At 39.4% G+C, this 26,085-nt stretch overlaps 2 protein-coding genes across 2 annotated transcripts; one reads left to right on the forward strand and one right to left on the reverse strand.

Annotated features, from left to right (window-relative positions):
* The first annotated feature begins 1,214 nt into the window (after positions 1-1,214).
* On the forward strand, positions 1,215-22,719 carry LOC110049379 (syntaxin-binding protein 5-like). The gene is made up of 27 exons (XM_089283109.1): positions 1,215-1,432; positions 1,540-1,637; positions 2,279-2,360; positions 4,023-4,123; positions 4,572-4,706; positions 5,629-5,692; positions 6,133-6,216; positions 6,777-6,900; positions 7,424-7,490; positions 7,887-8,032; positions 9,697-9,775; positions 10,644-10,806; positions 12,026-12,102; positions 12,266-12,306; positions 14,923-15,197; positions 15,435-15,700; positions 16,289-16,377; positions 16,989-17,309; positions 17,826-17,945; positions 18,580-18,699; positions 18,824-18,894; positions 19,114-19,219; positions 19,531-19,642; positions 19,989-20,084; positions 20,580-20,701; positions 21,111-21,229; positions 22,113-22,719. Exons 1-27 carry the CDS (start codon positions 1,313-1,315, stop codon positions 22,248-22,250), a joined length of 3,336 nt encoding a protein of 1,111 aa, XP_089139235.1. The 5' UTR covers positions 1,215-1,312; the 3' UTR covers positions 22,251-22,719.
* Positions 22,720-23,322: 603 nt separating this feature from the next.
* Positions 23,323-25,117, reverse strand: LOC110049382 (somatostatin receptor type 4-like). The gene has a single exon (XM_020755174.2). The coding sequence runs from the start codon at positions 24,733-24,735 to the stop codon at positions 23,557-23,559; it is 1,179 nt and encodes a 392-aa protein (XP_020610833.2). The 5' UTR covers positions 24,736-25,117; the 3' UTR covers positions 23,323-23,556.
* Positions 25,118-26,085: the final 968 nt, after the last annotated feature.

Raw genomic sequence — 26,085 nt, forward strand, 5'->3', positions numbered from 1 at the left:
CAGTTTCATGTTTTAACTGCGACGTGAGTTCCCAAATTGTATTGTCAGTGGTCGGGACGAGTTGTCTTGGTTTGTCTCTCAGTTCTTTCGGGGTCGCTACTTTCGGGATTTACTAGCGGCCACAAAAAATTGACTTTAATTTCGGGGGGTCGTTACTATCGGAACTTTACGGTACTCAATCTATGGCGTAGATGCCGGTCACCTGTTCAAACCGGTTCGGGTGGAAAACTCTATCATGCCAGCAGCAAATTCAAAGAGTTACGATGGTTTCTGCACGGGTTGGCTCCGGAATATCTCAGTTCTAAATTCGAAAGGCGAGAAACCGCATATAACCTAAGGGACTCTGAGAATAAACTTAATGTTCCACTGCCGCGCACAAACTATTACAAAACAAGAGGCCCCAAGTAGCCTATACTCGTGCGCAGGAAGTTACGTCCTTGTATGAAATACAGTACCGTACATAGTCAGACATGCAATTTGAAAACCTTTGCCATCCGACAACTTGAAATAATACAGGAGAAAAGCTAATTCGAAAAAAGTGCATGATAGATCTAAGATACAGATCATGAAGATGCAGGAGAGAAGATAAGTGATGTAATGCAATATGTCGTCTTTATTACAAGGATATCCTCAGGCGGATTCGCCTGATGATATCCTTGTAATAAAGACGACATATTACTACAATGGCCCAGTACTGGAATTTGTTCCTAACAACCAACATAAACAAGTCTAACACTTGAACAGAAAATGCCTAAAGAGATTTAGCCCATAATTGTTATGAAAAAAGATATTTCATAAAAAAGCTAGCTGAGCCGAAAAAATCATAGATAGAGAATTAATAAAGGATTCAAATTGCGAATTGGATGGAATATCTTTTTTCATAGCAATTCTGGACTAAATAGAGTGAGGGTTTTGGAAAGGGAGCCGCACACCCCCAACCAATTTTTCTGGGAGTATCTCCGCGGGTATTCATCAAGAATCATTTGCAGGAGCCTTTTAATGGGCTCCTGTCATTTACAAATTTCCTAGGATTCCTTTGCAGGTATGAGCTGACATATGCATTTCCCTTAAGATTAGCTAAGGATTGGAAATTGATAAAAATCGATCTGCACAAAATATTCCGCGTCGATTAAACTGATTAGGCCCGGTGGTGTCCGGTCACCAAATCAAAATTTTAGCATCCGGGTTCTTTTATTTACATATCTCCCAGAAGCCTTTGCGTCAGGCTTGTGTATGTTTCCTTCGAGAGGTTGGACAAGGAGTGAGTTTGCAGGCTGAAAAATAATGGGGAGTTCAGGAATATAAGGCATTCATGAAAAGATTAAGTAAAGCAGTTCGCACTGGGCATGGGGTCAGAATGGGAAGCACCAGCGGCAAGGAAGATCCAGTCATTACAGACCGGTTGAAGGCCGAAGACTTCGTCTTTACAAAGGTTTGTAAGATTGACATGATAGTTGCAGTAAATGAGCAAATGAGCACTGAATGTTAAGTTTGACCAATTCAAGTCGTTGTTGACCGTTTTTGGCTGATTCTTTACAGACTTCTCGCTATGGCTTTCCATACCAACCCACTTGTGTGGCGTACGATCCTGTGCAGAGCTTACTTGCGATTGGATCCTACGATGGCTCTCTACGGATGTATCATTTGAATTTGTTTTTGCACAACATTTACACCGATTACATGTAATATGCCGTAATAGGTCAGTTTTCGCGAACTTGTCAGGATTAGGCGTTTTTTTTCACGAGCGTTTATAACAAGTGAAGGCAACTTGCTTTATTTAAAATACACGCACAAGTAAACTACAAATGTAGAAAAATTCCCGAGGTGTACACAGTCGTAAACAAACAAGCCTATTTCTTGATTTGGTTAAGCTTATTTATTCGAATTTATTCATTATATTGACTCGTCGCACAATTATTCAACAGGTATAAATTTTGTCACCTACTGTTTGTGTGCTGCTAGTCGCGACATATTTAATCTTTATTTATTTGCTTATTTGAAGATTGTTCTTTATATTGGAGGTCTTCTAGAGGCAAATATTAATTTCAATGTTGGATGCACTTAGTACATCGATCTTTAGCTTATCTGTTTATGGCGGACTCAAGGCATTTTATTAAAATGAAACGTGCTCTGTGATGAAAAAACCACCAAGAAAGATTCTCTCTCACTCTTAGCACAACTTCAAGAAATTTCTCTGGATATTTTTAACATCTCTGGTTGCTTCCTAATGTGTTTTCGAATAGACAGACGTAGTTTCCTTGACAAGCATATCGTAAAGCTTGGGACAGGCAGGTATAGAATGTCATGTTCAACACGAGAGTGGCGCTGCAGTTAGAGAACTTATCTTTCTCGTAAATGAGGTAAGCTTGCTGTGGACATATAAATTCAACTAACTCTGTAATTAATAATCTTTGACATGCTGTATTTGTCCACGTATAATGAAAATACCTTTCTAATGATCAATGTGTTTTTGTTTCTAATGATTATCAATATGATTGTCACTCAGGTTACTGTGCTCTTAATAGTCCTTGTAAAAAATATTATTGAAAGATTAGATTAGTTCCATACATTCTATTTTGCTTCATTCAGTCTTGTCAAATTTGGATGTTCTTGTTGTATATTGATATATTTTTTTGTTTTTACATCCGTTCTCGAAGATTTAAGTATATCTCATAAGATCAAATTGGTTGATGCTTACAACCTCGTCAAAAACTAAATGTCACCATTGTGATTAGATTTGAAAGAGTAATATGAACACTTACCAAGTAAGGAAGAAAGTCAATCAGTGGCTCAAACTGGTCTTGTCCAGATGTCTGGAACAAGTAGATTTCGCTGTCCTGCTAGGAACTTTGTATATCCACTTGTCTAGTGAGTGAGAGCCCAGCCAAGACATTATGATTCCAAACATGTATTATAAAACAATGAAATAATCTTAGACATGCATGTAAACTACAGAATATTTGGAATATCTTCTGATGGGATTCTGCTTCTCAAAAATGAAAGGTACATATATCAAAACTCTCTTTAATCTAAAAAAAATCACCAACATTGAAGTGAACGTCATGTCTCATGACACCTAACAGATAATCTACAGGACAATCAGTAAGGGCCTTTATTACATGGCTCGGTCTGTGAGTGGGCAAGATGAACCAAATTCTGCGCTGTGATTGGCTACCCGAACGGGCAAGAGGGCACTATCTTGCCCGCTCAGTATTAGCTGTTGTGTCCTGCAAGAAAACAGTGTTCTTTTTCCAAAATATTATCATCAAGATGGCTGAACATTCGTCTTGTTCTTTTTTTTTTTTTTTGCGAGTTTACGGACTTCAACTCTATCTCTCTCCATAAACATGCAAAAAGAACTTGGCCAATATCCAGCTATCTTGACCTCATGCTTTATCAAGAACCCATATGTATTGGCACTAAGGAAATGTTGGGAAAAGGCCATTGCTGGTTGTATATTGGAATTTTGTTGTGAATGGTTTGCAGGGGTGTCATTGAGGGCTAGTAGCCAATGAAAATCACTGGTTCATCAGCCCCCTTCATCCAGTAAATTTTAAATTACATTGTGCAGTTGTTGACAATGAAAAGTCTTATTACAATACCATCTAAGAAACTTATAAAGCTTCCATTTCCTAGTTTTAAGTCACAGTCGTATTTTAATAGGTTAAGAAGTGCAAATTTTTATGAAAACGAATTACTGTGCAAACGGTTTCTAACCATCTGAAAGTTATGGCTACCCAAAAGTAGCATCCCCTTTTGCCTGCAAAATAGCCCCTGTTTCTTTCGGAATTCTACGGTATGACACCGCTTGTGACTCAGATTTTCGATTTTACCTAGGTTAGACAATTCCAACTACGACTCCATGATTAACTCCTTCGTTAGTGATAACCAACCATTAGTGACAGCCCTGGTTTAGGGGACCTATTACAATAATATTTATACAGGTTGCAAGAGGGCAGCTTATTAAGAATAAAAATTGTCAAATTTTGAACCTTGTAACAGTGCTTGCTATGTTTTCCCAGGGAGCTTTGATAAGTCTCTGTGAAGATGACTATATACATCTGTGGAATTTACGCCAGGCAGAACCTGCTCTTGTGCAGTCATTAAGATTTAATAGGGAAAAGTAAGTATTTGTTTTCTCTGCGTGCTGCTGAGTTTTCAATGGTCAACAAGGTCAGCTAGGCTTGGTATTATATTTATTTATCTAGAATAATTCGCACAGGTTTCCCATCCCTGCGAATGTGGTTAAAACGGAGGAGTAACTAGGATTACCAAAAGATCTTGTATGAAAGCGTTCTATAGTTGAAATGAAAAAAAGAGCCACAAGCTTTCAGCTTCCAGGCTTAAGTCTTTAGACCAAGCCAAAAGCATAGGACTTTTTAAAAATTCAAGTCACCATTCTGGCCAGATTTTGAGCCCTGAGCTCAAATGCTTTTACACAAGGTATCTGTGAATGTACATCCAAAGCGAATAAACTACAAACTAATCAAGGAAATGGAAAGGTGCCATTAAACGTAGCAAGAACTTGCAAAATCTGAATTTGATTGCTAATAATGTTATTTCTGTGACAGATTAACCTGTATGCACCTACCATTCTCCTCAAAGTGGTTATACGTTGGCACAGAAAAAGGGAATATTCATGTTGTAAATATCGAGAGTTTTCAGTTATCAGGATACACAATAAATTGGAATAAAGTAATAGAAATGTGAGTACAGTGATACATTGAATTTTGTATGGGTTGCATGTTGTTCATTTTTTTTATTTCTGTGCTGGGTTCAAAGTAGAGATTAGGGGTCAAATATCAGGCTAGATACATTGTAGGTCAGCATCTGTTGGAGGTATGGGACCTCATTCTCATCCCCAGAGGCCGTGCTCCTTTTGGTCAGCACAAAGAATCGCGACCTCTGGCCGGGTCTGATTTTCTGAGCATGTGCAGAGAATTCGTTTCGCACTCTCAGCCAATCAGATTGGTCAGACTTGACTCTGAGCATGCGCAGAGTGACGGGAAGTCTGTGAATCACGGACTTCCGGTGTTGGACCTTCCCAGAGTTGCGATTCTTGTTGCTGACCAAAAGGAGTGCGGCCTCTGGGGATGAGAATGTGTTGAGCTATGTAGTAGTTAGTGAAGCGATTTCTGTATTTGGTGGTCCTGTTGGGGTTGTTCTGTTGTGTTTTTGGACAAGGTCCAAAAGTGCCTCTCTCCTTCCAGGAACTTGTATAAATGAGTTACAGCAACCTAAAACAATGTTGAGGAGGAGGGAGAGTGCCTAACTCATGATGGAATTAACATAGACTATTGTTCCATGCAAGTGGAGCGGGGAGGGGGTGGTCGGTATATTTAGATTTATATCATGTCATTGGAAATAAAGCCAATCAGCATACAGGAAATCTCATTTATACTCTAGGCTATGTTATCTATGTATGTCACATTTGTATTTGTATTTGTATTTTCTATATTTCTATATTTCGTGGAAGTGGTTTGTTTGATTTGTGAAGAAACACATTCAAGAAATTGTGACTTCGTTCAAGAGGTCCATTGTTCATGCCAGTAACTGCATTTGTTTACTATAAGCTCCAGAGATGAAACATGAACATATATTGAATACAAATGCCTGTTTTCTCTGTAGAAAATGTAAAACTCACCCAGGTCCAGTTGTACATATAAGTGGTAACCCTGTGGACCCTAATAAGGTAGGAGCCTGTGATGAATATAAGGTAGTTTAACAAGTGATTATAACCAGACCAGACCTCCATACTCCAGGTTGTTTCATCCTACAGAAACTGGACTGGCTGTATTAGCTGCTAATTACTGGTTGTCATATTCTCAAGAAAATTCTATCCTTGCAACGGAACCTACTGCCACCTTTTAGAAAAGGCACAGCTCTGTGGAAGAGCACTGCCAGGGCTCTGGATATTGTGGATTTTGCTATCATTGTGTTTTTATGTTATTTTTATGATAAAGTGCAACTGATGAGAGCAAATTTAGTCTAGCTGGTGAGTAAATATCCAATAACAATGATGTGACATTTATTCGAGGTTATGTGCTTGCAGTGATGATCTATGTGGTGACTTTGATCCTTAAAATGGTGCACGTCAATTTCAAGCGTGTTGATTATGTTCTTATTTGGTAGTTGCTTTTAGGTTTTGAAACTGGAACAGTTGTTGTTTGGTCTCTCAGAGGGAAAACAGCAGAACACAGATGTATTTGTCCTCAGGTATGAACAAAATAGATGCAATTGTTATCAATGATTGTCCAAGCATAACAGACTGGGACTGGTTCAGGAGACTCCACTGTTAAGTTTACCACAATTAAGCAGACCTTTCGTTTAGCAGATCAGGGGTGATACTTTCAAAAAAATTTGGTGGGGTGTGCAGCCAGTTTCTTGAAACCCTTCCCTATTTCAAACCAAGACTGACAATTTTCCTTACCCTATTTTAGATCTGGCCCAATATTCGATACCCTATTTTAGACCTCACCCTTCTTAAAACATACCCAATTCAAGACCTGAGTGCAAAAACCATGCCCTATTTCAGAGCAAAATGTCCAAAGTCTATACCTGGTCCCTATTTCAGAGCAAACTTGGCTCAAAAGCCATACCCTTTGGCACCTAACATACCATAGCCCATATAACGGAGTATACTCCCCCTTTCCAGAGCAGATACCCTTGATTAAGCGGCCAGTTATTTTGGTTCAGAAATTAGCATTTGTGAGTTTTGAGTCATTTCAAAAAAGATTCATCAGTGTTCTTTCTTTGTTCTGTATTCACTACAATAGTCTGTGATCTCTGCATATTGGTTGAATGATGGAAAACAGTTCATATGCTCTCACACCAATGGTACTTTGACAGTATGGAATCTTAAAAACAGTGACAAACCAGTGGACACATTAGTTCCCCACAGTGAGTTTTTCTTTGTACTAGTGTAAAGAATGTAGTAACAGGGCTGTTATTAAGTTTTAATTCACTCTTCACACCCATAACAAACTTGCTAGGTCCTTAAAGGTGCATTGCATGAACTACAAGCAAGTTCACCCCATTCTTGTCCCCAGAGGCTGCACTCCTTTTGGTCAGCAGCAAGAATTGTGACCTCTGGTCATATACTCTCCAGTCAGATTTCTCAGATTTGATGGGAAGCCCATGAATCGCAGACTTCCGGTGTTGGACCAGCCCAGAGGTAGCGATTCTTGGTGCTGATCAAAAGAAGCGTGGCCTCTGGGGAGGAGAATGAGTTCACTCACAACAACAAGGGCCCATCAAGCATGCTCAGTCAGCATAGACTGGGTTAACACCTTAAAGGTCAACAATCTCTGTCAATTTTCAGCTTGCCCACCTGGCAAAAGCAGCTGGATAGTTCACAGCTAGCATAACTTGTGCTGTTTTGACAGTAAATAATGATCGATTAAACCATTAAAATGTTCTTCAGGTAAATCTGACAAAGGAAGACCTTGTCAACCCATTTTCAAGGTGCAGTGGCTAGCAGTTAGCTCGGGGTATGTGCTTTATTTCAACTGAAGTCATGTCACTTGATGAATTTCAATTAATCTTGAAGTCTCTATTAAGAGATGGTTTTATTATCACATTAAACTGTCACCCAGGAATGGTACATGTATAAGGTTTCTCAATATTTGTTTCTAAAATCGGAGTTAAAGTTAAAGGTGATGGATATTTCACTCATTATGAAGCAATGATTGCCCGAGTCCAAGCACTTGAACACTTTCAGAATTTTTTTTTTGCTTAAACTGTCATGCAGGATGTAGTTTTGTGTAGAGTTGGTGATCATATCGTTTATTTTTTATTCTGTTTTTCTTTCTGGTGATGGTGTCTAGAATAATGATAGGTTCTGCTGGTTCAACTGTATTTATAGTAATCAATTTACTCAATTTTAGGGACCCAATCATTTTGTTTTCGGGCGGAACATGTAGCAGCAAGAAGAAAGGTCTGACAGTGATGCAGGGAAGTCGCTCTGTAAGAGTTCTGTGCACAGACACTGTCGTTGACTTTGTTTGTATCACTTCTACACCATGGGGAGAAGGTGAGTGAGTGAACTTCTTACTTCTTACTCTAAATGTTATTGAACAAGTTTGAGGTCTGTACTGGGAGATATTGGGCAAGTACTCTTTTTGGCAGTTTAAGGACTTTGCCTGCTTCTCCGCACTTTGACTTGCATAAGGAAAACAAATCAAAACCAATTCTTTATTCTTTAATCAATTCTCAGTAAATGTGCATGCCAAAGTTGAGAATTTATTTAAATTTGCTCCGTTTTTCTCTTCTTTTAATTTGTGAAAGTTTAGCAAAAATTTACCTCCAAACTTGATTAGGCATAGTTTGCCATATAATAAATCACGTTATTATCTAAACACCAATGAAGTGCTGTACTGAGGTGAGCTTTCATGCATGATATCTTCACATGAGTGAAAATAACATGTTATCTTCATGGGAGAAGAGATCAACATTTCTATGGTATTGTGTATTACTAGTATTAGTGTGTATTTTTCTCTTATTTATCCTTACCTTACCTATGCTTGTACACTTTGGGGAAATAATTATAACACTCCATTGTCTCAAATCGTAAAATTACAAAACAAAGCGGTTCGTGTTATAAATGATGTTCCTTTAATGGAATCAATAACTCCACACTACTCATCCTTAGGCTTTCTGAAATTTCCTGATATTGTTAAACTGAACACTTGCAAGCTTTTTTATGATTATTTCCACCATGATAAGTTTCCTAATTTACCTGTGTCATTAGTATCTGAACTACATAATTACAGTACCGGTAGTGCATCATCAAACCAAATTGCAATACCTTCATTTCAAACTAATCTGAGGAGATTTTGCCCCAGCATTATTGGAAGTTTCTTTTGGAATAATATTCCGCAATCCAGTAGAGACAAACCATCTAAAAAAATGTGTAGAAAAGCACTTTCACGCTGGTACCTTGCTCAATACTAATGAAAATATTATCTCTTGATAACTTTCTGAGCTATTTTGTCATTTTTCCTCTTCTTTTTTCTTTTTCTTTTTATTAATAATCTCAAGTTATACATAACTTTAAGGGGCACAAAATTAGTTTATCTAGATGTGCCCCTCTCCTCTCCTTCCAATACACAATGTAATTCAATTTAAGTGATGTAATTTCTGTTTTATGCATTTTTTTTCTTCCTTACAAAGCTCTATCGGTTACTGTTTGCTTCCTTTACGTTATATTTACATATCTATGTATTAGCTAGGAATTGGAGGAATAAATAAATAAATAAATAAATAAATAAATAAACATAAACAAATTGTGCCTTTTGCAGTGAAAGTGAAAGTGTCTGGTGTCTCATTGGTGTTGTAGTAATAATAAAATGATATAACATTACATGCCCGAGTGGAGATGCGAAATTTCTCTTGAAGGGTTGAAAAATATTTCATGAGTGAGCACAGGGAGGGAATGAGATAGTTTTCAACACTGTAACATTATTTAAAATTTTGTTGAAATACATACATGTGCATTTTTAATTTCATGCATATTGTTTGGATTATAATTCGAGCCAATCGCTGTTGTTTATAAAATCAATGTTACATGCCCAGAAGTCTAAAATACTTAAATACCAGTATATTTAATATTTCAAAGGGCTGGGCAGATTTCAGTATTCCAAGACAGTGTAAAATTCTATAAAAAGTTCTGTTACTCTTTACTTTCTTCCCTCACAGATGTTCAAGATCCCAGGGCTGTTGTTGTGTTGACACCAGTGAAACTCCTGGTATTTGACTTACTTTCATCATCTGCAAAGTATGTTGTTTATTTATTACTTGTTGGAATTTCTTGCAATCCGACTAGTACTGCTCTTTAATAATTTATTATTTACTTTAAGAACAGTACAAGTAGGTTTGGTGGAGGCGCGGTGGCCTCAATGTTAGTGCACTTACTCCAGATCAAGTGGTTTGGTTTCAAACGTTGGCACTGTGTTGTGTTCTTGGGAAGACACTTAACTCTCACAGTCCCTCTCTCCACCTGGGTGTATAAATGGTTACTGGCAAATTTAATGCTGGGGGTAACCCCTGGATGGACTAGCATCGATCCCATCCAGGGGGGAGTAGAAATGCTCTTAGACACTTTGTGCTACTGAAACCTGAGATAAGCACCAGCTTGATGGGCCCCTTGGCTCATATGCAGAAAAGTAGGATTGCAATTTAACTCTATTTCCATTGCCAAGCACCTGAAACTCACCTGCCAAGCAGACAAGTTCTAAGTCATAAACCGCCTTTCTTTAAATTAATGAAGGAAGTATTGACCAATTCTGTGGATGGAACTTTTGTGTGTGACCATTCAGTTGAAACTAATCAAGCAGCATTCAAAGTTTTCTAACTTACAAATTTGTGGACGTAATACAGGCGAACCTCCACCAACAGCTACCTCTTTACAGCGGCCACCTGTCTATAATGGCCACCTGTTTTGGTCCTTGTGGAAAGTACACATTACATTCACTTTAATTTTAACCCTCTATAATGGCAATGGCCACTAAAACTCATCCCAAATTAATGAAAGTAAATTTACATGTGACCTATGCGCATTTAAAGGTGAAATTGTTGAAGAGCCATGCTGGCCAGTTTCATCGTTCTCAAACGTGTTTAATTTTCAGTGTCTATTTCCTTCACAGGCCCTCAGCATTTGAAATTCCCTACACATTCAACATACATGAGTCTCCAGTGACATGCACACAGTTTTGTAGTGACTGTCCTCGTGATTTTATAACCTCCCTTGGTACTACAGCAAGTAGTCGCACACGGAAAAGGCAGTTACAGAGAGGAGACAGTACTCAGGTTCGTTTTAAGTTTGGTATTTCTAGTTTTTAGCCTTCTAACATTCATTTGGGTTTAGAAAATACAGTCAAGACTCACTTGTGTAAGCAGACATGCTTAATAGGAACAGAAAAAGTGTTTATCACACAGGAGAGGTGACTGCTCACTATTGGACTATTGTCCTAAAAAGAAAGGCATCTGCCTGTAGGAGGAAATATAAGCAGAGGCTTTAAGTAGAAGCCTGGCCAAATGCACACAACATTTCCATGAAACATACAGTTGAACCTCCACTAACTAACTAATTGGAAGGTGACTAGTGGCAACTGGAGCTCTGACACTGTCTCAAGAGTAATGAATTTAAAGTGGTACTATGATCAAATTTTTACCCCTTGATTTTTTTGGTGGATCGCATAGAATGGCATGAAAGAATAAAAATGCCGTTTACCGTTTGCAAATATCTGCATTCGTTCCAGAGATATTTAAGTTTGAAAAATGTGTAAAATATGCAAATGAGATAACTGATGACGTCATATACTCAACCCAATATTATATCAAGTATATAAATAGAGCTATCTTGGTCAATTTCTAGCACAGACCACTGAAACTTGGTAGGCCAATAGTTCTACAGATAGCACACCAACGGCAGTAAAAAATTCTGTTCCCATGGCAACTCACTCTTTTCCAGTCCCCACCCACTTGATTTCAATATTTTAGTGATTTTCAGCTCAAAAAATATTTAAAAGGGCCATGAACTTGACCTAACATATTCATATGCTTTCTGGATCATGCATATGAGGCACCATTAGCAAATATCAAAATGGAGTGCCAAAGGTGGCCAGAAAAGCCATTGATATTGGGGAGGTCTGGAACCCAGTATGTTGCCATGGTAACAAAACTGTCAAGCTCATGTTGTGGAGCACATTTAGTAGAATCTTCCTGCAAAGAATCAAACATTTCTGATACAAATTGGCTGAGATATCTTTCTTCATTATATTTGATGGAAATTTGGTTGAGTGTATGACGTCATCACTTTGCTAATTTGCATATTTTAAAAACTTAAATATCTCTGGAACGAAAAGAGATATTTGAAAATAGTAAACAGCGTTTTTCTTCTCATACAGACTACTTGTTTATGTTTTAAAATGGCTTAGATAGGAAAGATGGGATTTTCGTCATAGTACCACTTTAAGTTCAATAACTAAGTTTAGTTCTAAATGGACATCTCTTGACTCCTTTTAAGGCATGGCCGATAGCTGGTGGAATCTTAGCAGAATCACCATTGAGTGTAACTAGTACCTCGGAACTCATTATCACTGGGTAAGAATGTCAGACCAAAACATAGTAAGTCAGCTTTTTAATCTTAAGGTCTGTTATGTTTAAAGTACATCTTGTCTTCTAATAAAAAGTTTAAGCCTTTCAGTCGACACATTCCTGTGAACTTTATTCCAACTGATTATTTATTTTTGATTTTGTGTTGCAGTCACTCAGATGGATCTGTGAAGTTCTGGGAGGCCTCTTCAGGTAAGCCTTGCATTATCATTACTGGAATCAGAGAGTAATAGACAGGTATAGATAGATAGTAAGCATACAGTTTAAGTCAGTGCTCATCATAAAATATATTGTATTGCACCCATTCACCTTCCAGTCAAATAACCAGGTATTGTGGACTGTCCATTAATGGTGTGTACTGAGTTATACTGTGGAGGTGTAGTGGCCTCATGGTTAGTGTGTTTGCCTCTGGATCAAGTGGTCTGGTTTCGAACCATTCTCACAGTATCTCTCTCCACCCAGGTGTTTAATGGATAGTGGCTAATATAATGCTGGGGGTAACCCTGTGATGGACTAGCATCCAAATATCCAGGGGGAGTAGAAATACTCCTAGTCGGTTCATCCTACAGAAACAAGAGATAAGTGCCAGTCTGATGGGTCACTTGGCTCATATGTAGACTTAACTGTATTGAATTATACTGGCAACCTGTAGATGATTGCCATGGGTCCATTTTTTGAACAGTATTCAAATACAAAATAAGTATATCTTATTAGATGTTTTAGTGTGTAGTATTGCTGTATATTTTTACAAGTAAATTGTTGTGCTGTATTTTGACGAGCTCATAGGGCGAGTCAAAATATAAAGCAATACTACACACCAAAACATCTAATAAGAGATTTATTATCCAACTGCTGTAGCCAAACATAGGCACACAAGACGCGCAAGAGTTATTTTTTTTGTGAAGTCTCGGAGATAGGAGCATTCATGGAACTGTTTACAATAAAGATTTGGTTAATTTGACAAGTTTTTTTGGTTGTGATGTACCGCAAGAAAGAAACTGGGAATTTATGATGTACATACGATGTTACATCGGTAATGGTAAGATAGCTAAATAGTAAGCCATAAAATGTTTGACTGAACAAACTACAGTAATCTGACACGTCTCCAGATTAATGTAGATACTATCTTATTTTTTTCTTTGATTCGTTCTTTGATAAAACCCACACTGTAATTGGTGTGATGCGTACATATGCATAACTCCCTCACTCACCGATCACATAGCCCTTCCAACCCCCAACAGGAATTTTTGCTCAAAAGTACTCAAGTTAAGAGACCTTTTCGCAATTTATACGCGTCATAAGTTTACCCTTACTGAAAATAGAAAGAAAGAGATAAAAAACCTCTCTGACACATTGAAAGTCTGATTTAATTAAATTGCACTTTAACTTGGTGCCACACAGTCTTCAAAGAACATTTGAGCAGTTTTGATACTTTTTACCTTTAAAAATATCGGACTGAAAAGAATGTCATAAAATGCCCATCAAATAGAAATAAACTGCTACTGCAGAGACATAAAAACCGTCCAGAAATGAAAGCTTTTTTTGTTTAATATCCTGTGAACAATAGCCGATAACTTGTCAGCTCTAATTGAATTTACTCCTGTATAAAAGACAAAAGTGTTAAGTTACCATTTGTAACCAAAGATAGCAAACATCTCGTGGGAAAGAGTGGTGACGATTCGTCAGCTCTAATTGAGTTTACCCCCGTGTGAAAAACAAGAGTGTCAAATTACACTTTGTAACTAAAAAAAATATCTCGTTATATTTGCATGCAACAAGAACAAAACAATCGTCAGCTGCACTTACTATTGGAAACATTAGAACTGTTTCTAATCTAAATAGTCTCGTTTCCTCTAAAGCATGTCCTAAGAACTAGAAGCGACGATTCGTGACCTCTAATTGAATTTAATCCTTGTGAAAAACAAAAGTATCAACTTACCTTTGTAACTAAAAATAAAAATATCTCGTTGCATTTGCATACTACTAACTCACAAACTGTTTCAAACCTCAAGGCTCATCTCGTTCGTAACTAAAATCCTCAGCCTAACTCACAGAAAATGTCAAAGTAAGCCCAATATATGAATACTTCCTCCTCTTTTATAGAAGAATAAATATGGCCGTTCTAAACCGTGTTGGGATCAAATCTTCTCACATACCATTTACCTTTACAACAAGAAATTTGATTGGCTGTTTATAGTAGATCCAATCTGATTGGTGTGACATACATACATCTCTCACTCACTCACTCACTCACTCACTCACACTCACTCACTCACTCACTCACACTCACTCACTCACTCACTGACTCACTGACTCACTCACTCACTCACTGACTCACTCACTGACTCACTGACTCACTCACTCACTGACTCACTCACTCACTCACTCACTCATCCATTGACCCGTTCATAACATACCCGATGCGCCAACTAAGAGGTATTTTTTTTACAGAAAAATAACTCAATAAATTTATCAAAAAAAGAGGGAGAGTGTGACAGTTTTGCGTGTGCGCTCCAGCCTGTACAGCAAACAGGTTTTCTACTGTACAAATAACTGTACAATATTACTGTTTATTTGTACTGTTATTTGGATGGTATTCGCTGCAGTTGGATAATAAAGATATATATATCTAAAATAGAGGCAAAAAATCACTTACATTTTGAGGGTCATGTGGCTCTGCAAAACGTAGAAATTCATGACAAAAGAATAATACACCAGACAAGAAGGATGATTGTAAACATTGAAGGAGATTGCCTCTAGCACTCAAACAATAAGCATTGTAATCTACCTTTCCTGTACTCTTGTCAGCTGTCTTAAGATGTCTCTACAAGCTGTCAACAAGCAAAGTTTTTGAGAAGAACACAGGTCAGCCAGAGAACAGTGAAACAAACGGTAAAGATGCACAGTCTGAAGGTAGTAGCGGCACCAGCAGTGAACACTCTCCACCCTCGATGGTCGACATTGACTGCTATGCTGTCAACATGATAGAACTGTGTGTCCGAAGTAGGACACTTCTTGTGGCAGGCACCAGCCATGTTATAGTTTACCAGTTTAGCACTGTGGAAGAGACTTTAGAATTTGTGGTATGTTTTGTTACTGTATGCTTTATATCATATCATATTTATACCAAGCACAGTGATCTATCAGAGTAGTTTTGACAGTCTTAAGATGGCATTTACCTTAAATCCCTTAAATCTTGATAACTCAAGAAAATTTGCATCCAAATATCTGCTATTGTAACACTTGTATTTACTACATTGTGCATGTTCCAATTACATGCATGTAACTTTGTGATTCATATTTCTTTGTTTTGTTTTCAGCAACTAGACATCAGTCTTCTGTTCGACCTGGGTCTGGATTTGTCACCAGACTCTGAGGTTTCAAGCCCCACTGAGGATAAAGGAGAGGGACTGGTTCACAGTCCGACCTCAGTCTCCATGACTGTGTCATGTCCCACTCTGACTTGTAAAACTGGTGTGTACAAGAGGTCACCTGGATTTCAGCCCACGGTCTGTTGCATGATTCCAGCAGTAGGATCAGATACAGTGCCACTTAGTAATATGGCTGTCAGCTCAGAATTTGGAGTGTGAGTGAAAATATGTTCTCAGTGAAATGACTTACGTACTTTTATGCATGCATGGAGTGCAAATGACTACAACAGACATAAAGCTGTCTGTAAGCATTGCAGTCCTATAATTGTGGGTAAAATAGAATTCTTGATCAATGACTATAAACTATCAAAATCAAATCTTCACATTAATAAATTCACTTTGCCTTGAGAATGGTGTCACGATCATGCCAAAACATTGGCTCTTAACCTTAACATTCACTTGTTTATTTTTAAAAATAGAATTGCAAATATAAGAAATGCAAATGTTTAGGGTATTTGCTATGAACATGTTCCTTGTTCTTCAATTGTCAAGAGTGTTCACTTCATTGGTTCATCTCAGTTTGAGTTTGTGAATTTGCTCCATATTTGTTCATGAAGATTTGCTTTAACATTTGGACAAATCGGTCACTCTACATTCTCTTGAGTCCTTTCCAGTCAATCAGATCTTTGTAGATTTGCTTGTCGCTGTAGGTTCCACAAACTCCAATCAAATTGTTACCCAATGTCAGCAGCAAACATCACACATAATTACTGGTATCGCCTGTTTTTTTGTACCTTTTGTAGGATTTCTATCAGCAATGGACCCTCTTTAGCACTGGTTGATATAGTTCAAAAGAAACTCATTACAGTGCTGTCAGCCCAAGATATGTCTGGTAAGGGTCACTTCATCAATGATTTATCTTTGACCTCTAAGAAACTGCCAATAATTAGCATTTAAATCTCTTTGATGATAGGGAATAGAAGTAATGTTCAGTTCTGCACTTGTGTAGGGCAAGTGAATTCTTTCCTCCCTTGTAAGTGGACAATTTTTGGGTAAACTTTGAGAAAATTCAAATTACAGAAGCACCAAGAAAGCAAATTATTGTTTCAATTTTAAAATTTTTACTTATTAGGGCCTTAGCAGCTGGGGCCACATGACAAAAATTTTTGCTAAAAAATTTTATATTATGGGATATAACTGGAACAAGCATAGCAAATAGCAAAATGGCCTAGTCTGAGGCCCCTGGAAGTGAATAGTAAGTTTATATGACAGTTTGAATTTTCGGAAAATTTAGTGGATTTCCATGGAAAATGTTGGAGAATAAGGCCTTGCTCTCCCACAACTTTTTCCATACAATTCTTCTTTATTTAAAAATTCAGACTATCATAAAGTCTCATTCTTTAATGCCCAGGGCCTCAAATTTGTCTATTTTCATTTCTCTATCTCTTGGTAGCTTTGAACTTATACATGTAGCTTATTATATTTGTAATTGATCGTTCGCAGCTGTTTCAGAATCGCCATCATCAGTATCAACTCCTGTCACAGCTGGCATGCCGATATCATTCACTATGAGTGCTGATGGAACAGGGGGGGAGTTCCACATTGATATTAGTAGCTCAAAATCTGAGAAAAGAAAGAGCCGCCCCCCTAGGCCACCTCCCCCAGGGAGACGTCTTAGTGCTAGGCCTGCTAGTGAGATACAGATTGAGAGTGAAGCTGTCGATGGCATACGACCTAGAACTACCAGCGTACCCAATATGGACAGTGGCCCCCCTGACAGCATCAGCTGTGTGCGGTTTGCATGCACCTTCACTAAAAAGAATGGTAAGTTGTCTGCCCTGCTGAGGGGGAGGGGGACCTATATCGGACAAGGCAAAATGGAGTGAGACCCATTTTGCGGTCAGTTGCTACAGTGAGACTTTGGAGACACCTGATGGCAACTTATACCATGTACTACAGCTGTCTGGATTAAAGGGGCATTTTTGTGAGTGTGTTTAATCAAGGCACTAAGTTATAATTGTAGAAAACTCTTCCTGGTAGACCCTGTTAAGCTCATGGGTAGACAAAGAATATGGTTGTTTTAGCGCAGCTCTTTACGGAGAATAATGGCTTGTTTGAGAGAAGCTGTTGTGAGGGATTACTAGCCAAAAAATCAAGAAACCTGGTAACTGTTGTTACTTGTGCAGAGAGCACGGTGAGATAATCAGTCGTCCTGAGTTGAAGTCCTGTTGGAACTTGAAATGATGTGTGATCGCAAAGTGAGATTGGGGCAGGTATAAAAAAAGTGTTGTTGACGTTGCTGAAGGAACTAAACTGTGGAGTTGCTGTTGTATTTTGCAGATAATTTAGTCAGTCCCTGTCTTTGGGTTGGAACAGCCCTGGGAAATGTGTTCGTTGTGGTGCTTAACTTGCCTGCCAGAGACCAGAGAGAGTCACAGCCTGTGCTGACTATAACCACAGGTAACCCAGTCATCTTACTTCCCGTGAGAACCACAAGTTTTGTTTCTTTTTCGAGGGACCCTGTCTGTTCCTTCATGCCTGAGATACGTTTTGAGAAGGGTTACAGGAGTACAGAGGCTTTTAAACCAACAAACGGAGATGCCTCTGACATACACGTCCATTAGTTTTTTTCCAATTCTTGCAATGTTGTTTGCATGTGAGAATCGTGTTTACAAAGAATGTAAACATTTATCGCGTTCATGTTTTGCTCCCTCTCGTCAGTACTGCCGTTTCTTGTTGCTCGACATTTTGGCATGCCTGTTGTGTTTTCGACCACAGAAATATGCCATTTAACTGCAGCAGTGAAGCTACAAGAGTGGCTAAATCTAAGATAGCTGCGAATGTTTCATTGACTGATAGGTCAGATCTACTTCACATGACCCTTTCTGTTTTTTTCCCTCTTGAACCTGTCTCCCAAGCTCGTTCGCACGGTCTCTGGGTTGGGCAGACCACTTTTCGCGCCATTTTTCTCCGCAACCAGGTCATGAACAGCAGACAAAATCCGTCCCGCTATCGGCGCCAGCTCTGTTACCAGGCTCGTAGGTGAAGAGACCTTCAGTGAGGTGTAGTTAATCAAGTTTTGTTTGTGTTTCAGGGACGTTATGTCAACCTAAAGCGGGAATGATTCTGAGGATGGCTATCATGGATTGTCAGGGGCATCTCTTTCCATCTCCGTTTCAGTTTTGGATAGAAAAAGATTCACATCATAATAAGAGTGAGTCAGACATCTTTGCTGCTTCTCGAGTAATTTTAGCCTGTTAGAATATGGATCGGAATCTCTGTGAAAACTTGTTCGTTTACCGGATTTAGACGTTAATTGTAATCTTTACGTTCTTCAGGGAACTCCTTACTGACGAGGGAGCTGCTTGAAAAGCACTTCGTTGTTATTTGTACAGAAAGAGAAGCCAAGGTGAGTGTATGTTTCTGCCTAAGTAAATCGAACATTCGGAAATCGAACTTTGATTGTCACGCAACTCTCCTCCCCAGTGGGCAGCACCGTTGTGTGACGACCGGAGGTTTCGTGTCACGAGGCGAGACGCGAGAAAGCTGTAAATTACTTTCGAGTGGTACTATAGCAACTGTGCAGCTTTTGTGAGTTTCGTTCATTCAGTTCACGTTCAATTCGCAGGTGTACTCATTGCCCACAACTCACGTGAATCCCAAGAGTTTCTCGGAAGCTAACCTGGTTGATGATTCTGCCGTTGTACTCAAGGCCGATGCTGTTGTGGTTCAAGGTACGTTCCTAGGTTCAAACTGTTGATGAGTTTATTCATTCTCATCGTCAGTCTTCTCCAATGTGGTCTCAAATCGCAGGGGGAATTGAACAGTTATCAGGTCAGAGAATTAAGATTAGGACCCCTATTAAATTTTTGCCAGTGTTACATGTTAAGAAAAGTTCTTGGAAGATCCTTACTAGTAAATAAAACTTCATTGAACTATGCGTTTCTCGTTCCATACTCTTGTACGAAAAACCAAGTCGGTCATTAAAATTCAATCCCCAATATCGACCTCGTGCTGCTTCACAGAATGTTGATTTTTTTTGTAGGGAGCAGCTGCCTGTTGTGTCTGAACAGTCTTGGTAAGCTGCTCGCGCTGAGTCTGCCGAACCTGTCACCGCTGTTAGACGTGGAATGTACGTTCCTCATGAAGGACTACAGGTTAGGACTACGGTTTAGTCTTTGAAAAATTTGGTTGTGCTTATTTTTGAAATCTTCTGATTACCTTTACACAGTGTTGTACCCGTCACAGCTTCCAGTTCTCCTGTTGTTCCCGCTATAATGACCAGCTTGCGTCACAGTTTTCAGTTGTTTCCCGTCTAAAACACGCGTGTAAAGGCTCGTGTGTAAAGAGTACACTCGTGTCAGTCACAGGAAGGCGGTACAGTGCTAGTGTGAAAAGTCAGTTAATTTTATTGTCATTGCAGTAGAAAAATGAATATATAGAACTGAAGGTATGCGACAAATACAGTTACATATGATTGAAGACTTTGCTTCTTGGTTTTAGATTTCTCAGGACACTTGTATTTTCTGAGGATGCCCAAGCAGTAATTTTGTGTTCACCATTTGAAATCCAGAGGCTTTCAATGTTTGCCAGACCGGGGTAAGATGGAATTGTGAGTTTGCAACGGGTTAAGTGACCTTAACTAGACCTTTTTTCCCCTTCATGAGTTAGCCTGCAAGCAGTGTCTATTTTCCTCAAAAATTCCTTTTTTTGCGTTCACTCGAGACGAGACTTCTAGACTGGATAGATTTATTGAAAAGCCACAGAGATTGTTTTAGGACCATTGGTTTCGAGGTAAAAGTTGGAGGGAGGGGAAAGGGACAGGAACTTCTCACTTCCTATACTTTATCCTTCACGGTTTGCGACCCTTCCAATCCTTTGTGGTTCCCTCCTCTTTGTGGTTTATGTCGTTCAAAACATCACGGAATATTGTCAGATGTTTCCTGTTTCTCTCTATCTTCTCTTCTGCTTTGTCCTGTAGACTTACCCTGCTCGTTACTCCCGGATTCTCCCTGCTTCCCCTCCCCCCTCCCCCCCCCCCCCCCCACTTTATATGTGCCATTTCAGTAAATCATTTTGTAATCATGATTTCAGGATGCTTACAGAAAACCAGGGTTCTCTATTCCGAGCTATGGAGACACCTGAACCCCCCAGCAAAGGTTTCTTTAGCAGCTTGTTCAGCTCAGCTGCCTCGCCGCTTGATAGAGAGCAGCTATGTAAGTACTAAACAAATAAACAAACAAAACGGTATGTATACGGCGCACAGTGAGTGGCCAGTGACGTTAGTTGAAACCTATGCTCGTCACGCAATCATTTCATCCTAGTTTTAGTACTGAACTTGCTTTTGGTAAAATTAGTTATCGCCTTCGTTATAAAGCCATAAACTTCGTGATTGAACGGTTGAAGAAAGTTTCCGCAATGTTTAGAACCTCGGTTCAATAACCGTTCTCCCTCCCACCCCTTCCTCCGTCGAAGGTCTCTTTTGCAGTAAGCGCCTGTATTGGAATAAACGTGTACCTCGCTTGTGCTGCAAAAATTTCATAAGTAATCTGGGCGTAAAATCGAACGTTAACGGAGAATATATCAAAAATCAGTTTCTGAGTCTTTGTTTTTGACTCATACCAGTTGGCACAGAAAGTGGGAATGCGTCTCGTAGCTTGACAAATCGGTTTAATGGTCCCGGAATGGAGAAGCTCCAAGAGACTTCCAGTGGATTAGCTGGTGTTTTAGCCAGGAACAGACAGGTGAGAGATATTAAGCGGTGTCATACCGCCGCGCCGGCCAGCTGACATCGAATTTCTAAAGAACACAAAAGTACAAGTGTCTAGCGCCGGACCTGTTAAAGGAGCTACGCCACGGTTGTCGCATCTTGAAAAGTTGAGCTTAAATTTTTCAAGGTCGTCTTTTGTAATCCGTGTTAATCCTCTTCATCCTTAACCCTCCTTGTTCCTTTATGATTTCTTATTATCTCTTTGGGGTTTTTTTTGTCTTAGTAAACTATTATTTTCAGGTTACCTTAAGTTTAAAGGTAATTTTGTACGTGGTCAATATAACTCAAAATACCGTGACTGAGCTCCTTCAACCGGCGCCGGTTTGGAAAAACCTGCCCTGCCCCATACACGTCAACAATTTACTTTGCGCGCGCAAGTCGAAAAATTCAGCAAGAAATGTTCTCGAGTTTCCAACAAAGTCAAACTCGACGAAGTTGGACCGCACGGAAGTATTGTCCATGCATGTAATATTCCCCTTACATAGTTATCCGTCTAAGTTGTTTTCCTAAGGGCCGATTTCGGCATTCTACTTTTGTAGAGCGCGTTCCCCTTGTCATGCAGAATTCACCATTGAACACTGCCGATTTGAGGCTACAAGTGTCTTAGGGTTTTAAAATGTGTTAATTCTATATGTCGTCATAGTGTAGCAACTGTTATTGTTTGGGACTAGAGGTATTGTTTCTGTTTGTCTTATTGTTCACTCGAAGTTTCGTGTCGTGCACGGCAATCGCAAACTTGTTGCTGTTTTATCGTAGGCTTTTCGAATGATCGAAGGGTTATCGTTTATAGCTTGTTGTATGTAACAGAGTTCTATGGTCTAAATTTTTGACTGTTTATGAAACCTTATACACTCTAGGCTCTTACAGAGAGAGGCGAGAAGCTGTCGGAGCTTGAAATGAAGACTGGAGAGATGAATATGCGAGCCAAGGCCTTCGCGGACGCCGCCCATCAAATGTCACTCAAATACAAGGATAAGAAGTGGTATCAAGTCTGAGGCTCGTGTCACGTGCTCACGCGGAGTTGGCAAGCTTTGGTTCTACTTCCAAGTCTGTGGCTAACATATCAGCCCGGTTCGTCTGTATCGCCCGATGACAATATCTCTGTAGATGTAAGGAGTTCTTTGTGGCGTACAAGAAGAGAGCCGTTAAATAGAAATTATAAATGCAGCAATCGTTTGCCAGCTCATTAGACTGAACTGCAGTAATCTCTTGTTTTACCGAGAGGACTGAAATTTAGCTCATGAAATATTTAAAGAAATTAGTAAACCCTGTATTTTCTGGTGTTAATAGACATTAATGGGAACAGAGTAACATTGCTGTTTAATAACATTTCTGTTGAATACAAGTCATATATTGTAAAAATATGTTCAAATAGAATTCTAGATATAGACAATTCGTGATGTTTATCATGAATTAGTGAGTACAATGTTTCTACCATTAAAATGGACGACGTGTTGTTTTGAAGTTATTTCTCTTGGTTGGTATTCCAGAGCTGTTTGTTAGTTACTAGTCTCCTTGGCAGCCGCGGGCCGAAGTCATGCACACGGGCAGCGTTGCGTTACTTTGGTAGTACTAAAGTACAACTCCACTCTGTAGAATACAAGAACAACAACAACTACAGCAATAAAAAGAAAAAACCGCGCGGTATCCCATGGTGTTTGTACTCCAGAGGACCTGGCCCCAATTGTTCGAAGGCTGGATAACGCTATCTATCTATCTATCTATCTATCTATCTATCTATCTATCTATCTATCTATCTATCTATCTATCTATCTATCTATCTATCTATCTATCTATCTATCTATCAATCAATCAATCAATCAATCAATCAATCAATCAATCAATCAATCAATCAATCAATCAATCAAAACTTTATTTATCGAGGGTGACACGTAATAGTTTATCAACTAATAAATTTGTGGCCCTCTTAAATGTACTAAAAGTTAAAAATCTACTATAAACAATAATCAAAGATGATAAATCGCTATTCAATGGATAAGTGTAAACGAAACAAAAGACGCTATCCTCTGGATAGCGATTTATCCGGTGGATAGAGTTATCCAGCCTTCGAACAACTAGGGCCAGCTGTTTGTTGTACTCCTATAACTTCTGTCCCCGCTAGAGAGCATAACACAGTTAGGGTTACCGTAGACCTTCGCGGGTGTCCTTAGCTGAAAAACTTGAGTAATAAATCGAAGAACTTGAATAATAAATCGAGATTTTGCTAATCGTCATTTGTATTTAGATTCACCCTTATGTGTCGCCAGAATACTGCAAGGATCATAAAAATAGACGGTGATGCTACACACTATAATGTCTAGTGAGCGAATAGTCAAGAGAACAAGGAAGATATCTATCCACAATATTGCTTTTGTTTTCCCAGCCATTAGTAATGGCTCGTGTATGACACTCTTCCGGTCTATATCTTTCGGTACTTCCTCCAATTCTGTGTTCTTCCAGGTATGAACCTTCCTCTGACTTATCGATCTCGGATCGAATCTTTCTGTTCATTAGCTTTCTTGTGCTTTGTATCGCCCTGTTGCATTTCTGACACAGTAATCTTTGAAATCCGACACGGTAATTTCTGTTGCTTAGCCCGTAAATGAACGGATTCACACAACTGCTTATGAAGACCAAAAGAGAAAGGGCGTGGTGTAGTTTGGTGTCCATCCGCACTTTTCCCGCCATTGCCAACGCGTAATTGGTCTGACTTGGTGCTAAACACAAAATAAGCACAAGGCACGCGGCACCAACCATACGCGTCATTTTCCCGCGCATTTTGGCTCTGCTTTCAGCTGAGGCCGAAGTAGACTTGCTTGTCTTGTAAAGCATGTGAGCATATAGTGCCAGCATACTGAAGCTTGGAAGCGCCATTTTTAGCAAGACTTGAATGATGCCCACAATAGCACGGACAGGCTGTTTACCCCAGAAGAACTGCCACTTGCATCGTCGGGTTGGCGCATTTGACGGAACGTACAGGACCTCGAAGAAAGTGCTACCGCATAATATTAGCGACCACACCCAAACGCTGAAAATGTAAGCGAGAGTTCGTTTCTTGTTAAAGATTCCGCCATATCGGAAAGGTTTTATCACAGCGTACCACCGCTCAATCGTCAGCGCTAAGCAGATGTATGCCGAGAAAATGACCAGCTGGAAGAGAAATACACGGCTCCATACCACTCGGCAGAAGATGTTGGCCAGCACGTGATTGCTCGGATAAGGAAACGCGTCACCAAGAACAAAAGCTGGATTTGTGATGAGCAGAATGGCAGTCAACACGTCCGCTATGGCCAGGGAGAGAATAAGCATGTTGTAAGACTTCTTTAAAAGCTTTCTATCACGGAGGAAGATTGAAATAACCAGAATGTTGCCGAAAAACGCAACTGTTGCGATTATTGAATAGGCGATTTGTGTAAAGGCGGTGATCCCTGGTGCTGTTGAGCTGCTTTGGTAAAGAGTGAAGGTTGTAGAATTATTCATGCTTCGTGAAGAAGCCTGTTGATCACGACGATGCCTTCGGGCGTCTCGCAGTCTTAAACTTTCTAGCTTTTATTTTTCTGTGGGTTAAGTAGAAGATGTATATGAGGTAAGGTAAGAGTTCAGTCTGCATACGAGCCAAGAGGCCCATCACCATGATACAAGGGTGCTTACCATTAGGTATCATTTGTTACAAGTAGCGGGGATGATCTTTGAATTTCCAAAACTCAGCAAGCAAATCGAGTGAGATGTTATTGTTTGCCATTGTTGCTTCCGTTAATTGGGGAATTCAGCAAATGGTGAGGAAATTTCGGTCGTTCCGAAGGAGGAGTGAGTTGATGTTCCATTTGACTTACAACCGACGTTCCCAGATTTTTCTGGCTGAATGGCAAGCACCCATAATTTACAAATTATTCACCGAATTGGATGTGAATAGTACTTGCTATTCACCTCCGAGCTAGCCGATCAGAATGGGTGGAAAGCACTATTCACTTGTGTGGTACATACTAATTAATTGAATTCTGGGGGAATATTAAATCGAGTTCCCTTTTGCAACAATAAGAAGCTATTTCGAAAAGTTACAGTAATAGTCAGACATGAGAGCTCAAGAAAACGCGTTGAAATATGATGTGATCGCACGCTCTTCGCCTTCTCGATGATATGCAAAGGCACGACATTTAGATGCCTTGCGCTTCACTCTCTCGGACCAGTCCCTCAAGACCTAAGCTGATGACGAAATAGGACTTTAGGCCTGTAGAGCGGTTGCTAAATAATTCTAAAATGTATAACAAATAGTTCTCTGAATACAGGTTACTTACCTCTGATTCTGATGTTTGTTTTTCCTTGCTGTGCTTCGTTGAACTGTTAAATTTCTTTGCAAATCGGGCTACAGGAATCTTTCTTCAAATGATCAGTTTTATCTGATCAACTATTCTTCTGTTTGCTTATATATGTTACTCGTCAGTTGGTTCAAAATTTAAAGCGAGTCACGGACAATTAAAGAAGATACATTACCGGAAATAGCCCTCCCTGAGGAGTCAGGTCGTTTAGCTGATTTTGCCGAAGGAGATAAAGTAATTGATAAATATGCAAATTTTTTGAAAAATTATTCCCGATCACTCTCGAACTAAGTTTTAAGTTCACGTAACTGAATCCCAGTTTGTACAAAAGAATATCCCTTAAGCTTCTTGAGTTTCGCCATCGTATTTATTTTTTTTTAGGAAATCAGCCTATTCATTGGCAATCATGGATCTCACGGTTATGCCGACATCAGCACGTCTCGTGCTTCTAAATCCCCCTCGATGCCCCTCCATACAGTCCATGCCCCGGGGCTCGATCAGTTATACTCGTTTT

The sequence above is a fragment of the Orbicella faveolata genome, unplaced genomic scaffold, assembly GCF_042242905.1.
Source record: "Orbicella faveolata isolate gen_17 unplaced genomic scaffold, um_ofav_v1 contig_12, whole genome shotgun sequence".
In the NCBI taxonomy this organism is placed as follows: domain Eukaryota; kingdom Metazoa; phylum Cnidaria; class Anthozoa; order Scleractinia; family Merulinidae; genus Orbicella; species Orbicella faveolata.